The sequence below is a fragment of the Kogia breviceps genome, chromosome 12, assembly GCF_026419965.1.
Source record: "Kogia breviceps isolate mKogBre1 chromosome 12, mKogBre1 haplotype 1, whole genome shotgun sequence".
Taxonomy (NCBI): domain Eukaryota; kingdom Metazoa; phylum Chordata; class Mammalia; order Artiodactyla; family Physeteridae; genus Kogia; species Kogia breviceps.
Window position 1 is genome coordinate 99,857,658 of NC_081321.1, and position 15,962 is coordinate 99,873,619.

Below are 15,962 nucleotides of genomic sequence, written 5' to 3' on the forward strand. Positions count from 1 at the left end.
GGTGAGAAGGAAGAAGGAGCTCTGGCCACCACCCTGCAAAGTAGGGAAACGGAGGCACAAAGAGGTGGTGGGACTTGCCAGGGCTACACAGCAGGTAAGACCCAGAGCCTAGATCCCGGCTAGCCGACCTAGTCTCCTCCCCAAAGGGACAGAAGGCCGGGCTGCTAAGGAGGGAGACCTGTCCACGTGGCCCTATGTGGTGCCAGCACCAGCAGGCTGCGTGGCAGCAAGGACTGGGCCTGGGGGTGGCAGGCTGGCGGGGGGGCCGCTCGGCTTCTGGCCTCTGCACTGTCGTTTGCGGCCACGAGGTGGCGCACTCGGTCAGGCTCAGAAGCCAGGACCCCAAGTTTGTGCAGCAGAAGCCCCCGTCCCAGGCCGGCAGGCTGGGGTCCTGGGTTCCATCGCCTCCTTGGGGCCTGGCTAAGCCCTGCTGAGGAGCCATGTATTCCATCAGGACCTCCCCCCACCCTCCCCCCGCGGGGAACACCATCTCTCTATGGCCACAAGCAGAGAAAAGCCTTCACATCTTGCATTTATCACCACGCTTCCTCTGCGGAGAGAGGCTCATTTGTTTCCCATGTTAACATTTCCGAGATGCTGACGCAAATTACAACAGAGGAGGGTGGGTGGTTCATTTTTTTCTAAAAGGGTGTTATTAAGTTGATGGTGCATCTTACCCGGTGGCGTTTTAAAGTCAAGGAAACACGTGAATTACGTTTCTGGGTGTCTTTTGGCCACCATTAGTACCACATTTGCTGAATGCCTACAATGTGCAAGGCAGGCCCAGGGACTGGAGTATAACACGTGCTGACTGACTCGGAATATACGGAACTATCAGACCTTCCACCTCTGGACGGGCGGGCAGGCACCGTACGCCCTGTGTCGGCGTCCCGAGGGACATGGGGAGGTGTGGTCAGATACCGAGGGCCAATGTCAATTCCACGAACCACTGCTGGGAGCTGGGCGGGGTCACGGAGGGCGAGAGAGGACCCGACCTCTGCTGCCAGGCCTTCATTGGCCACTAACGTCCCCTGCTTCTGCTTTGTCACGTGGGCCTAGGCGTCTTGCTCCCAGGTGCTCTCCAGGACTCTGAGGCTGGGGGGCAGGGTTCTGAGGGCTCAGCGGGCCCCGGGCTGTGTGCGGGCTCCTGGCCTCCTTCCCAGAGCCGGCAGCCGGGCTTGGAGGTTGGCACCGCCGGCTCTGCACAGCCCTGCCCCGCCGATGCCCCAGGTCCAGCTCAGCTTCGAGCGCCGGGGTGGGGAGCCAGGGGTGGCCCTGCCGGCCTACAGGAGCGTGGCCCTGAGGGCCGGGTGACTGCTCTGAGCCTGTGTCAATGAGGTCTGGCGTAACAAATACCGGGGATGGAGCAGTTGAAGCAACAGAGATTTACTCCCTCACAGCCTGGAGGCTGGAGGTGAAGGATCAGAACGTCCGCACAGGGTTGGTTCTTCCTGAGGCCTCTCTCCCTGGCGTGTAGAGCGCCATCTTCTCCCTGTGTCCTCCCGTGGTCGTCACTCTGAGCGTCACCCCAATGAATTTATTTTCACTCAGTCACCTCTTCAAAGGCCCTGTCCCCAAATACATCACATTCTGAGGAACTGGTGGTTAGGACTCCAACTTAAGAGTTTTGGGGAACCGAGTTCAGCCCGTAACAGTCCTCCTCTGTAAGTGGGGGGATAGGATGGCTCCGAGGAGCTACCAAGCAGGGTGGTGTGGGTGCCCTGCAACGTCAAGTGCCCCACGTTGGGGTGTATCGGGTCCATGCCTGTCCACCAGGCAGGCACGGCACAAGCAGTGCCAGGTACAGGGTGGGCGCCCAGCGAATGTCCGTAGGCCGGGCTGAAAGTCAGGGACACTGGGGCGGCCCCAGAAACATGCTTCAACCTCTTCCCTTCCCCTGGTCCCTCCGTCTCCTGCCTGGTCCCCCTAGTCCTGGCCTTTCATTCAAGAATGTTTCTTGGGCACCCGCTCTGTGCCCCACTAGGGTGGAGGGCTGTGCGTGAATACTTCAACCACTGCACTTGCTACTTTCATGAACAAAGAGGGTCCCCTTTGGGGCCTGTTCAAGGTGGATTTCTGTCATCTGTGAACAAAAGGTCTCTGACAATTACAGAGACTGGCTAAGGTCCTGAGGTGCGGGGCAGGGACACACACATGGATCATCTGGGTCTTTCCCCAGAGGGGTTGATGGGGAGAGTTGGGGGAAAAGACAAGAACACAACTAACAACAGGGTGATGGGTGCAGGGGGTGGCGGGGCCCATGTTGGGGAGTCCTGAGGGCCTTGGCTGCAAGGGAGGCTGGGACCACTTCTGGCCAGGCTGGCGAGGGGGCCTTTGTGGAGCTGGGTCTTGCAGGCTGGGTGGAGTCTGAATAAGGAAGGTGGTTCGGGGAGGATGTGGCAGGAACAACGGCTTGGGGGCGGGAAAACTGAGCAAGTGTTTGGGAAAATCTCTAGTCCTGTTTGCCTGGAGAGCAGAGAGATAAGGCCAGGAGCTGTGAGGGCACGGTGCATTCCAGGCCAGGACAGAGAAGGAACCAGTGGGGTCTGGAAGCCGGGCCTGGTCCCGGCAGGGGCGCTGGGCATGCACGCGACTCGGACCACCCAACGGAGCTGTCCTACTGGGCAAGAGACAGTCCTGCCAACAGCTTGCCACAGTACCCTTGCCGCCCCGAGACAGACCCCACGTCTGTGCGTTAGCTCCCTTAATCTGAAATCATTTGGTCTCCCATTCTGCAGTCGGGAAACTGAGGCACAGAGAGGTAAGGCCTCCTGCTAGGAGCCCACCTGAATGATCGCCTCTGACCCAGGCGTATCAGGTCTACTTTCCCAGGCTGGGGGAGGATGATAGAAGGGTCCCCAATCTTGTGAGGACAAAGAGTGTCACCTGCCATTTCAGTAAACAAAGGATGCTGTGGCCACCAAGTCATCAGTCACTGCAGAAGCCCCCTGCCCACAACAGTGCACCCTGAGGGGATTCAGGATGGAGGAAAAACAGGACACTGGCCCCAGACAGTTAAGATGCATATGAAAGGAGTGATTTCAATGAGACAAAACTTTGTCCTCTTCCCATATGTAGAAAAGTACTGAAATCATTAGCTTGAGATGCCTGTTTTGTGTGATTATCAGTAATCCTTTGTTGTTCAACTCCGTTTTTCACCCCCAGCAAAAACTCCTATGTATCCTGGCTCCTGCCTTTACTTCTTTGGAACAGTCTCTCAGAGCCATGTGAGAGGCTGCCATCCCTGGCGACTTCCCCGGCAGTCCAGTGGTTTAAGACTCTGCCTTTCCAATGCAGGGGGCTCTGGTTCCATCCCTGGTTGGGGAAACTAAGATCCCACATGCCACGCAGTATGCCCAGAAAAACTGAAGACATAATTCTCAACTTTTAGGTTGTGCAAAATTTTTTCAGTTGACACTTACCCAGGGATTGCTTCGGAGGCACCTGAGTTGGGAGCCTTGAGGACTGGATAGGAGATTGGGAGGTGGGTTAGGTAGTGGGGTAGGGGGCGGGGGGTAGCTCAGTTCTGGATTCCCGGAGGTGTCTGTAGGACTCCCACGGTCACTGGGTTTGGGGCAGAGCAGGGGAGCTGGGCTGAAGGCACGTAAGGCAGATGGGACCGTCAGGGCAGAGCCCAGAGGACCCAGCTGAGGAGGGGTGGCTGATGAGTCTGGGAGCAGACAGCCTTGGGGCCTTCCATGTTCTCTGGGTTCCCCAATCCTCCCCCCCAAGCTCCAGCAGCCATCCTCCTGGGCAGACCTGGGTGGGGAGTTAATCGTGGGGCCCGCAGCCCAGTATGAGGACCTATGGTTTTGGAAGGGTGGTTCTTTCTACCGGTGAGCTAGACAGCCTCTGGTCCTGGAGCCTAGGAATGTGCAGGGTTCTCCTGGGGGAGAGCGCGCGTCCAGACTCAGGCAGGAATGGGGAGCAGGTGGGCTTAAAGCTGCCTCCCTCTACTAACTCCCCGACCCACAGTGTGGTGCCTGGGGAGACGCAGTAGTGTGGAAGCGTGCAGGATGGGCTCCCTTGAATGACAAAGGTGCGATTCAGAGAAAGAGGCCCAGATCCTGAGCACAGGGAGCGCCCCAGGGCGTGGGGGTGTGTGCAACCCCACCTGCCCTCCCCCTGCAGGCTCCAGGTACCCTCCCCCTGGGTGGGCCGTAGAGTGGCTTCAAGGGAAAGGCGGTTCCCTATGGGATGTGGTCACCACCGGTAGCAGTCTTTGACCCAGGTCTGAACCTCAGGCCTTCCAACTGCGGCCCCCGTGGGGTGTCTGGCCAGCGGACCGCGGATGAAGTGACGGCAGCATGCGTGCCTGGGCGTGGCTGTGCCCGTGGCGTCCGTCCTATAGACGCGCGGGATCGCGCGGCCGTAGGCGCAACCAGCGGACGGCCGCGCGGAGGAGCAGCCGCGCGTGCGCGTGGGTGCAGGTGGCGGGGGCGCACGTGGGCCACCCAAACAAAGGTGGTGCAGCGTGACCCAGCTCGCTCTCGCGTGCGAATCCGCCAGGGCAGACCAGCTCCCGCGGGGAGCCGCACCCGGGTGGGCCGGCTGCCCCGAGGCGGCGCAAGGAGGGGCGCGACTCCTTTAAGGCGCGGCGGGGCGGTGCGGGGCTTGCCAGCTCAGGTCTTGGGGCGTGGCGTTGGGCGTGGCGGCGAGAGGCGGGGGCGTTGGGCGGGGGCGTTGGGCGGGGCGGGGCGCGCGCGGGGCGGGGCGGCGGCTGCGCAGGCCGGGCCGGGGCGCGCAGACTCCGCGCAGCGGGACGCGAGCGCGCGATCTGGCGCCGCCGCCGCCGCCTCCGCGCTCGTGGCCGGGACCCGCGGGGCCGCCTCCTCCGGGCTCCCCGGCGCCGCTCGGCTCCCGGGCGGGCGGCAGGTGCAGCGCGGCTGGGCGGCTGGCGAAGGGGGCGCCGAGGCGGCGGGTGGATGAGAGGTGGCCCCGATCTCCGCGCAGGGTAAGCGGCGCGCGCGCGGACGCCCACACGGACATCGGCGGACACACGGACAGGCTCCCCACGGGGGCCGGCCGGGTCGCGACCCGGCGCGCTTGGCCACGCTCTCCCCGCGCCCGCAGCCAGCGGCCCTCCTAGCAGGGCCCCGCGCGGGCGCGCCCCGCATACACGCCCCCGGGACCCGCGTTGGCCTGGGCGCGCCGCGGCCGCGGCGTCTCCTGGCCCGCGTTGTGCCGGGCTGACCAGGGAGAGGAGGACGTCCCGTGGGCGCGGGGCCTGAGATGGAGTGGTGGTGGTGGGCAGGGCGGGGGTCGCCGCGGCCAGGCTGGGGCACGGGCGGGCTCGGCAGATGTCGTCTTCGCGACTCACTCCCTGGGGACACAGGAGAGGAGGAGGGGGATCCCGGCCGCTGCGACCCCAGAGACGACCCCGCCAAAAAGTTGTGGGCGCTTGTCCTCCCCGCACCCCTCCGTTCGCCCTGTCCCCTTTCCCTTTGTTTGGGACTTTTAGCTGGTGGGGCTCTGCTGGGGCCCAGCCCCGCGTGCAGGCATGGAGGAGAGGTGTAGTGCAGCAGCTCCCAGCCCGGGGCCCCCGCCTGCCCAGAGCAGGCCCTGCACCCCCGTCCAGGCCTGGCCTACCACCGGGGCAGGGAGGAGAGTCGGAGGCGGGCGGGCTGCTGCACCTGTCTGGGCAGGGAGGCTCTGGCACTAGGAGCAGAGGCCCGGCTAGGGCCATAGGCCTGAGGGGGTACCCCTGGAAGCCGAGTCCACCCTGGGGCTGTTGCCAGCCCTGCATTTCCGGAGGTGGGGAGGATTCAGTTTGGGCGACACCTTCTGCAGGATGGGGTTCCCGTCTTGCCTTCCTAGTGCAGGCTGGGGAGAAAAGACAGACTTCTGAGCATCTCCCCCCCCCACAAAAATGGAGGCTTCTGAGCCCCAGCGCTCGTCGCAGCACAGCCTTAGGGGTAGTTTCAGGCCTGGGTCTGGCACGGGCAGGGCTGGGCAATAGTTAAGAGAGGAATTCGGAGTCTCGCCTCTGTCACGCATCTGCACGGGTGACCTTGGGCAGGAAGGCCTTGAGCCGTCTCATGCCTCAGTTTCCCCACCAGTAAACGGGGAGGGGGGCTGACAAGAGGATTAGATGATGTGATACAGACCCCCCACCCCCACCCCCCTACCTGACTGGACACACCCAGGGCAGAGAGCAGAACACGCTGGAGAGGCCAGAGGTGCCCTTCGCCCCCTGGCGGCTGTTGATTCCTTGACTCTGCCCCATGTGTCCCAGGCCCATTTGGGGACACACAGGCTGGCTGGGTGAGTGTGCTCCAGTTGTTGCCCTTGTCCCCTGCTGGGACGGAACCACATCCCACAGTGTTAGCTGGGACCCCTCGGATCAGGGACCTTGTTAAACCTGCCCCTCCTTCCTGTTGCAAACCCCTCCGAAAACTCCCTGCCTGGCCCACGTAAGGGACCTGGCCTGCCTGTCCTTCCCTCTGTCTTGGCTGTGATGTTGATCCTTCTGCAGCACTGTGACCATGGGGTAGGGGTCTTGAGCCTGCAGGCTGGACGGTGCTGGACTCCTATTGGGGTGGGGGGTTGCCAGCTTGGTCCTGGGGACCAGGAGGTAAGGTTCCCTGGAGCCTCTAGACGGCGCCACCCCGTCTCTGCCCTCCTTTCCTGTGGACTGCCTTGGCTCCTGGGGTGTGGCTGTCCCAGAGGTGCGGCCTGGGGACGGTCAGGGCCTGTCCTTTTGCCGTCTGCCTGCCTGCACTCGGGAAAGGCATTTCCTGGAAACTGTACAGGAAGGTCTCAGAGTGTGGCTTGCTTGGCCCTGGCCGCCGTAGTCTGTGTCTTCCACTGCGTTGGCTGGGCAGGGGCCCTTCATGCAGGAAGAACCTGGTGGTCTCTCCAGGCCGCCAGGCTGGGAGGCGCCCCTCATATCTGTCCAGCCAGAGTGGGTGTCGGGAACCCGATGGCCGCCCGCTCAGTGTGACCCTCTGCTTCCCCTGCCCTCCCTGGGCCTCACCTTCACCAGCCAGAAACGAGGAGAATCGGGCCTGTTTTTCCTGAATCACCACTTTTGCTGTGCAATAGAATAGAATAGTGGTTCAGGCCCGATGAAAACAAAGTGTTATTAGATTCTAATGAGAGTGCAGTTGCCAGGGGAGATTGCGAGCCCGAAGCGCATTTTCTGTTTGTAACAGAGTATCTGAGCGATGTTACAGATGTGACAGAGATACCAGCGCCAGGCCCAGCCTGCACCTCCGTGGAATCAATGTAATCGGAGAAGCGAAGGGCTCCCCTGACGTTTCCATGGTGTGACCCATGTTAGTGGTTGTACCACTGGTACACTGTCATCTCATGGGCCCTCGGGGACCCCTTCCAGCTCCCCATGCTTCCGGTTTGGGAGTTTCCCTCCTGAAGCCGGTCGTCTCTGAGCTTTGGGCGGGAGTGGGCTTCCCGCTGTGGAGTGGCGTGGCTCCAGCCAGGTCAGGTCCTCCTTTCTGGGGACCCCTCCCTCTCGGGGACCTAGGCTGGTTTTTTCTTCTTGTGGGCCTCTGGCGTTTGGCCCGGTGTGTAGTCAGGATGGGGGGCTCCTGCCTAGTGGCCGTGCTGGGGACTTGCTGAGCATCTGAGGAGCTCCAGCCAGTGGAGGGCGTGTGCCAGCTGGGACGGAAGACACTGGTGGTGGCTGTGTGGCCTGCTTGGACGCTGCTGTTCCTGTCGCCAGCAGGAAGGGAGGCCATCCTTGTCCAAAGTCGAGTACCCCTGCTCCCTAAGGAGGCTGCTGACAGCCTTGGGGTGCGTCGCAGAGCGTCCCTCTCCTTAAAGAAGTTACAAATGAATTGGGGCCAATGAGAGGGGGGCCTTGAGAGTAGTAGGAATGCAGATGCTCTTGCCAGGGGAGCAGCTTCTGTTTGTTTACCAGCCCAGACGTGCTAGCTGCTAGCGTGACCACTCAGGTGGCACTCGGAAGGCCTCTGCTTGGGACTTGAAAGCCAGCTGGGGGGCCCTTAGGCACTGCAAGGGGTTTAGGTCTGATTTTTCCTTGGCTTTTGGGTGGTATGGCGATGGGGGCTCTCACTGGGTCTTTATCCCGGGCAGAATCTAGAAAACGCCCTTTGTAAAGGGGCTGAGGGTGCGGTTGCTGGCTGGTGGACGAGGAGGAGGCCTGGGTCCCTGCCGGTGGCGGTCATCTTGCGGATGGAGCTGCTGAGGCACAGCCAGCCCCGCGTGAGGGGCAGCCGGGCCGCCTGCTCGCAGCTGTGGCCGCGCCGCCGCCGGCCGAGAGAGGCAGTTGGTTACCTTGAGGACTTAAAGGCAGGTCGCCTGGCTTCTCTTCCGGATTGAGATGGAGCAAGAAAGTGAGAGTTTCCCTAATCAGAGAAGACTGTGTTCTTTGAGCCTCTGGGGTCTGCACGTGCCTTGTACGGAGGAGTCGGGCAGACACTTTGGACTGTAATTCTCCATTCATGACGGTCTCCATCTAAAGCTTATTAAGATCATTCGGCATTTGAGTTATAACCAGGGTTGTGATTATGTTTAAGCCCTGTGATTAAGGCCCCCTGTGGTTACACTGGCAGACAGGAAGCACTGGCCTGTCCAAAGGAAACAGAAAATTAGCAGTAGCAGGAACCACTCAGTATAGTGTCAGGCGTGGGGTGCGAAGTGTGTTTCACGCGTTGCCCCCGTGGTCCTCACAACCTCCACTTTCACGCATGTCCTGCAGAGGCAGAAACAGGCCCAGAGGGGCAGGCGGCTGGCCTCGGTCCCCAGTTAGTGAAGTAACAGGGCTGGGATCGGAACGCGGGTTGTTGGGCAGCAGAGGCTGTGCTCTTCACCTCACTGCCTCCCTGATAATCAGCTGAATTTCTGGGGGTTTGTGTACGAAACAGAAGGAGTACATTTACGGTCATGATGAGAAGTCTCTTTACCGTCAAACGTGGGCTAATAGCAAGAGCGTGCCTTACCCTGGGCCTGGTGGCACTCCACGCACTTGATGCGATTGATTTTCGTAACAGCTGGGGGTCGGTGCTGTCATGAGCTCCGTCGGCACAGAGACGCTCACTAACTTCCCAGAGGCCACAGGCTGGTGAGGGGCAGAGCTCGGTATCGGTTCCCAAGCCGGGTACCGCGTGCGGGGGGATTACGTGCAGGAAACTCTTGGTCTGTCGCTGTGTGTTCTTGGGCAAGACGCTTAACCCCTCTGGGCCTCCGTTTGGTCACCGGGAAACAAGGGTCTCGGTGTGGAATATAGAAGCCAGAGGCCTGGCCCGAGCTGGCCCCGGCCCGAGCTGGCCGCGTCTGCACTGCCTCCCCCAGGAAGGCCCTGGGTGGGGAGGCCCAACCATCGCAGCTTCCCCCCAGGACGAGAGTCGTGGTGAAGGGGGCCAGTGGGCCCCAGCACTGGCTGGTGTTGGGTGGAGCGGCCCTGGCTCTCCTGGAAGCTCAGACCACACCTGGGGAGAGAGATACCTGACACCCTGACACCGGGCACCGCTCCCTCTGTGAAGTGAGGGCGCTCAGAAAGCCCCCACTGCCCTGTCCCTCGGGAACCGGGGCGGGGTGTGTGTGTGTGTGTGTGTGTGTGTGTGTGTGTGTGTGTGTGTGTGTGTGTGTGTGTGTGTGTGATGGGCGGCCCTACCCAGAGCCCCCCTGTGCCGCCACACCCAGCTCAGCTGTGGTGGGAGACCTATAGGTGTGCTGGCGCCATGGCGGGCTGCAGTGGCCCGGGGACCCCCAGGGAGCCCGCTCACCCCTCTTGCGGCCAGCTCCCCGGTATCCGTGGAGAGGGCTGCTGCCTCTAGCCCTTCCCCGTGGGCAGGGGGTACGCGGCACCGGAGGCCCTCCCCAGCGTGCCAGCGTGGAGTGCGGTGTGGGGCACACCTGAGCCCAGCCCGTGCCCCCTCCCAAGTCGGAGAGGCCCCGCCCCCCACCCCGCAGGGGCTGCCCACAGGGCTGTACCAGGGATGGCAGACCTTGGTGTCAGTCACGTCTCTGCTCCGTCCCCCTTGCTGGGGAGGCCTCCCCAGCACCCCGTTTATAGAAGTCCCCCTCACGTGCCCCCCCCCCGCCCCCACAGTACTTGTCCTCCCTGGAGGCGGGGGCTCGCTCCCTCTGGTCCTGGTCCGGAGCAGCCCAGAGCAGGGGTGACGGAGGTGCTCCCTGCTCTGCCCTCGGGGGCCACTCTGCAGCCTGGCCTCCAGCGACCAGCAGCTTTGGGTCCTGGGGGCCTGGCTGGGGGGAGCCCACCTGTAGCTGAGCTAAGCTGGGGGCTGGGGGAGGGGCGGGGCCAGGCTCCCCAAAGGCGGGGGGCAGGCCTGGGCAGTGAGAGAGGTGTGCGTTTGCTTTTTAAACGTCTTTATCGAGGTACAGTTCACATACCCTGCAATCCAGCCATGGAAAGTGCCATCACCGACTTTTAGCATATCCACAAAATTGTGCAGCCGTCACCACAGTCTAATTTTAGAACATTTTTCATCACCCCCTTTAGCAATCACTCATTCTCTTTCCCTCTAGCCCCTGGCAACCGCTAATCTGCTTTCTGTCTCCATGGATTTGCCTGCCCTGGACATTTCATATCAGAGGAATTGTATGCTCTGTGGACATTTTGGCTCTGCTTTCCTTCACTTAGCGGGATGCATTTTCAACCCTGTGGCAGCGTGTAGTGACAGAGTTGTGCTTGGTGCCTCTTCTGAAGTGTGGCCCCTCTTCCCCAGCACGAGGTGACCCTGGACCACCTTTCTCACCAGTCTTGGTGAGCTCGCCTTGCATCACCAGGCACCCGGGGTCAGAGTTCATAGCGGCCCCTTCTGTCGCTGTGGCTGTCTGAGAATTCTGTGCCGGCACCGTGAGCCGTTTCATGTGACTCATTTTCAGTGGCCTTTGGCACACTTACCATTTATGTGAGCTGCCCCCAAGTCACCTCCTCCAGGAAGCCCTCCTAGCCTTCCCATGCCCCCAGGGTTAGGGCCCTTGTGCCTCTCATCCTGTGTGATCCTCTGTTTATCTGCCTGCCTTCTGAGCTCCTGGAGAGCAGGGGCCCCGCTTTTCATCTGATTCCTGGCTGGCCTCATTGGAGACAGCGTCGGGGGGTGAATGGTTGCAGATGGGAATGGGTGGCGTGTTTGTGAGGCATTGAGTCCCATGGGGCTCTCTTACTGGCTGCCCCACTATTTCTCTTCCTTGATTATCCTTCTGTTATTGTGTGATCACTTGACTTTGAAACTGTACTGTCTGTGTCCTCTGGATCACCTCAAGGGCAGGCCCGGATCTGGCTCTGGGTATCCTGGATGTTCAGGCAGAGCTGCTGAGTGAGCTGAGCCCAGCCGGCCCCACCTCTGCCATACCTGCCTGCCCCGCCCGACACTGGGTGGCAGGCTGGGATTTTGGTTTTGTTTTCCTTTTTTTTTTTTTTTTTCCTAATAATAGACTGTACTTTTTAGGACAGTTTTAGATTTACAGAAACGTTACAAAGAGAACACAGAATTCCCATACATCTGTCCCTCCCCACGGTTTCTCTTATTACTACCATTTTACTTTAGTGTGGAACATTGTTATAATTAATTAACGCACCAATATTGATCATTATTAACTGAAGTCTGTAGTTTATTCAGATTTCCTTAGTTTTCACCTCATGTCCTTTTTTTCTACCCCAGGACACCATACTACATTTAGTTGTCATGTCTCCTTCGGCTCCTCTGGGCTGGGACAGTTTCTCAGACTTTTTTTGTTTTTGATGACTTGATAGTCTGGAGGAGTATTAGGGACGTTGTAGATCCCTCTCCACTGGAATTTGGACAGTTGGAAACGCCCTGTTGGAATTGGGACGTTCCTCTCCGGGTTAGACTGGGCTCGTGGATTTGGGGAGGAAGATCACAGAGGTGAAGAGCCCCCGTCGCCTCCCGTCAGGGCACCGATCCCTGCGGTGTTGGCCGAGGTCGTCTGGCTGATGTAAACGTGCTCTTTTCCGTCTGTCCGTGCTGTCCTCCTTGGAAGGACGTCAGGACGTGCAGCCCACACGTAAGGGGTTTGAGGGTGGAGTGCCTGTAAACGATTTGGAATCTTCTGAATGGGAGACTTGCCTCATCTCCCCCATCTCCCAATTTATTCAATCATTTTTTTTTTACGTCCGTGTGGATTCCCGCCTCCTTATTGTATACGCTGAGTTACGGTGCAGTTCCACTTTACCTGTTTCGTTGGTCAGATTGTTCCAGCCTTGGCCGCTGGGAGCTCGTTCAGTTGACGTGCCCCCGTCATGTGGGGTGATGCGGACACATCCTCGATTCCTGGCACTGCGGGTGCTCCCAGGCCTGGAACCGGCCAGTTCTCCCAGGAGCCTGGTTCCTTTGACTGGAGTAGGGTTTTAGAAACCAAGGTCTGGGCGCTGGGTGTGCTCGTGGCTGCTGGGGTCTCGTTGCCCTGGGCCCTGTCTGCTGGCAGAGCAGGCGTGCGCGCGCTGCGGATACGCACCCGTCCGTAAGCACGTCTGTGGGTCGCCGGCTGTGCTGATACCTTAAGTATCAAGATCAAGATCAAGAGGGATGTGAGCTCATCCTCGAGGTACGGTCGTCGCCACCGTGTGGATCCCGCGTCCCTCTCTGACCAGCTTCCGTTCCAGCAGCGGGAAACTGGGCTCCCCCCCGTTTGCCGTCGCTTGCTTGATCGTTCGGTTGCCATGTAGCTGCAGAGCGGGATCAGGCTATTACCCCCGCCCCCTGGGAAGCGGCTTCGTGGGCCAGAGCGCTGTGTGCGCGTGTGGCTCCTTCTCGATCCCCTGGGTCCTTGCTGTGCTGTTGGAACGGGCGCCGATGGGTGTTCTCTGCACGGGCCCTGCAGAGGCTGGGGGGGGGGGGGGCGCCTCCCCGAGAAGGCCTGTGACCTGCAAGGAGGGAAAAAGAGAACTGGGGGGCTCCTTGCTGTGCCTGGTCACCCCAGGCCTGTGGGGATGGGCGCAGATGTGGCATCCCTTTGAAATTTGAAAGCGGGGCTGGCTTGGAACCCACCCTGGCGGCCCGGCCTCGGCGGCAGGCGGAGGAAGGCCACGGCGGGACCCTTTGGAGCTCAGACGCGTCTCTGACTCAGATCCTGGCCTCTGAGTTCCCCGTGACCTGGGAACTCGCACTGCAGCGGGGAGGGGCAGCCTCCGCCCGTGGTTCTGTAGAGCAGGGGTGGAGCACTGAGGCCGGGCTCCCTTCCGGAAAGGAGAAAACTGGGCGAGTTCTACTCTGCTTCACTCGGGGGCCCCGTACCGGCTCCTGTTTCCGTCCGCATGTGTGTGGGGTCTGGGGTGGGGCGAGGGCTTCAGCTGGAGGCTTCGGAGCAGGTGGGACAGGGAGAGGCAGCAGGGTGCCCACCGTTTTAGGGCCGAGTTGGTGGGCAGGGGTGGGCACCCTGGACCCAGGGCCGAGGAGACCTGAGAGAAGCCACGGGCGGGGCTTTGCGGGGTCCGTGCCGCGGAGGAAAGGGGCAGCCACCTGGGCGGGCTTGGAAGACGCCTGGAACCGCGGTTGTGCCCTTTTGAGGTAAAATGGGGGGGTGTGTGTCAGTGGACGGGACACAGGCTGGGCCTCAGCGGCTGGTCCAGCGCCTGGGTTCCCGTGTGCCGTGTGTCGTGGGCCAGGTTCCGGGTTTCTGAGGGTGGCGCCCACGCTGGCTGTCGCTTTGAGCGGCCCACAGGTGACGGAACAGCGGCGAGGGCTGCCGCGCCGACCGCACCGCCGCTGTGCATGTGAGGAGGTGCCGTGTACACTGCCGTCTACCCTCGTGGGGAGGTTCCGCTCACACGGTACTGTCTACACGTGTGGGTCACCGTGCCGCCCTCCCTGGGACCGGCTGGGGCTGGCGTGGGCTCAGTTTATCAAAGGCCATCTCCTGTCCAAGACTCCTGGAGGCCCAGCTGGCACGTGGCCACACCTGTGCTGGGGCAGGACTGGGCTCCGGGCCACGCTGGGGGAGCCGTGGGACACATGGCTGTCTGTCCCGCCTCCAGCTCAGGCTTTCGGCTGAGCATCCTGAAAGCCCTCATCTCCCTGCTGTGGGGCTGGGGCCTCACCGAGGTGGTTCCCCGTCTCCCCTGGTCCTCTGAGGGGAGCCCTAAGGAAGCGGGGGGTGGGGGTGGGGTGGGGTTGGCCAGGGGCTCGGTGGGCGGGCCTTCCTGGGAGTGAGGCTCACCTGCCCTGTTGGAGGCCACCTGCCGGCCGGGTCTCCTTGCGCGCCCTGCCGCCCCCCTCACTGGGTGCCCCCTACCCCAGGTCCTTGCTGTGCCACAGCCGTCCCTCCTGCTTTCTGGGTTGATATTTGAGGGTCTGCTGGGTCCCCTGTGACAGCCGCAGACAGCTGCTGGGAGATGCTTGCCTGGAGATGAGTTTCCCCGTCTCTGGTTGCAGAGCTCCAGGGTGACGGGGGTCACCTGTGGGGCCACGGGTACCATCTGGGGCAGCGTCTCCGTGGCGTGGGTGGCCGTGCTGCACTGCTGGGCTGAGCCCCGTCTGACCAGTGATGGCCCGGGGGGCAGGGAGTGGGGAGCGCTGCGGCCTAGACGGCTCCCGGGGGCGGGGGGGTGGGGGCAGAGCCAGAAAGACGCGTGTCAGTGGTGGCCTTGGGCGGGAGTTTGGCATTTAAAACTCCGAAGCAACCTGAGTCGTTGAGAAAACACACAAACCCTCAAGATCTCCAGAATCTCCCTCTTAGAAGGACCGGATCGTAACGCCCCGCCCACGGGGTGGCCACACGGTCCACACGCCGCCGCTGAACGGCTCATCTTCCAGCCACTGCCGAGAAGCCGGTGAGGTGTGTGAATCGTCTCGCAGGTGCCGTGTTCCAGAGGCGGAGCTGCCCCGAGTGACGCTGCAGGCTGAGCCTCGCTGTGCGCTCCTCCCAGACCCCCCGGGCATGTCCTTGGGGTCCTGTGCTGGCTTCAGCGTCCAGGTTAGGTGTCCCGGGGCTGGTGTCTGCAGCCCTTTCCCTAGTCCATCCAGAGAGGAAGGTCAGGAACGAGACAGGTGGGCTGGACAGGAGGCCTCCCTGAGTACCTGTGGCCGAAGCTGCCCGTGGGGGGTGGTCAGCGGTGGCGTGCCCCCCGGCCCTGCCCGGCCCTGCCCGGCCCTGTCCTGTCGGGCGAGCCCGTCGCAAGCATGCTGAGCCCATCCTGGATCAGGAGGGAAAGCGGTGTTTTGTTCCACAGCCACTGCTTAAGAAAGCCGGGGGATGTGTGGATACGTCAGCCCCTGAGAGTGGAGGGCGGGGGGCGGGGCGGGTAGGTCTGGAGGGGAGGGGTGGCAACCCGGACCCAAGGAAGCTGGACCTGGAAGTCGAATTTAAAGAAGGGAGGCTCACTGGCCGTCATCCTGCTCCTGAGTGCCCTGCCTGCCCAGCGGTGGAGGCTGCAGATGTGTGACTTCTCTGCTGCTGAGCACATTTGGGGGAGAGGAAGTGAAATATGAGTCAGCAGGCAGAAAGCCCTGGGCACGAGGGCGGGAGGGCGGGCGGAGCTGCTGGCCCATAGACAGGAGGGAAGGCAGGGCTGGAGGAGCCAGCCTGTCCCTGCTGCTCCGCCCTGGCAGCCCGTGTCCCTCCTGGGAGGGCCTGGGGGGAGGGGGCCAGTGCCTGTGGCGGGGGCAAGGCGGTGCACTATCACATTATAAGCTGGACATCTAGGCTTGTGACTCCCAGGGTGGGCGGGCCCCCGGGACACGTGCCCCTGCGACCCTCATCTGCTGGCAGGTGGGGAGGGCGGAAGGAGGGCGTGGGGGCTGGGATCCTCGTGACCGCAGGTGAGGAGCAGGACACCTGGGGGGAAGTGGCGCCGGCAGCGTCAGGAAGGGAGGCTGAGGTCCCGCGGCCAGCCTGACAGGTTCTCTGCAGGCTGGGGTTTGTGCTGCTGTCTGTGGGCGGGCGGGCTGGAAGCAGGAAAAGGAGACACCCGGCCTCTCGCCAGCCCCCGTCTAAGCTCTGCAACGGCCTCCCACCTGATGTGGCCGCCTCTGCGTTTGCAGAATTGGCCATCTCGA

The 15,962-nt window shown here is 61.9% G+C and overlaps 1 protein-coding gene across 3 annotated transcripts in view; it reads left to right on the plus strand.

The window, feature by feature from the left end:
- The first annotated feature begins 4,311 nt into the window (after nucleotides 1-4,311).
- Nucleotides 4,312-15,962, plus strand: part of GRAMD4 (GRAM domain containing 4) — an 81,562-nt gene continuing 69,911 nt past the window's right edge. The window contains exon 1 of one of the 3 annotated variants that reach the window (XM_067010440.1): nucleotides 4,312-4,464. Coding sequence is in view for 2 of the 3 variants with exons in the window: in XM_059081664.2 (XP_058937647.1) it covers nucleotides 4,926-4,954 (29 nt within the window). In the remaining variant the exon portion in view is untranslated. Of the gene's footprint in view, nucleotides 4,465-4,830; nucleotides 4,955-15,962 lie in introns of those variants that run through there. The other 2 variants (XM_059081664.2, XM_067010442.1) reach the window with 2 other exon arrangements.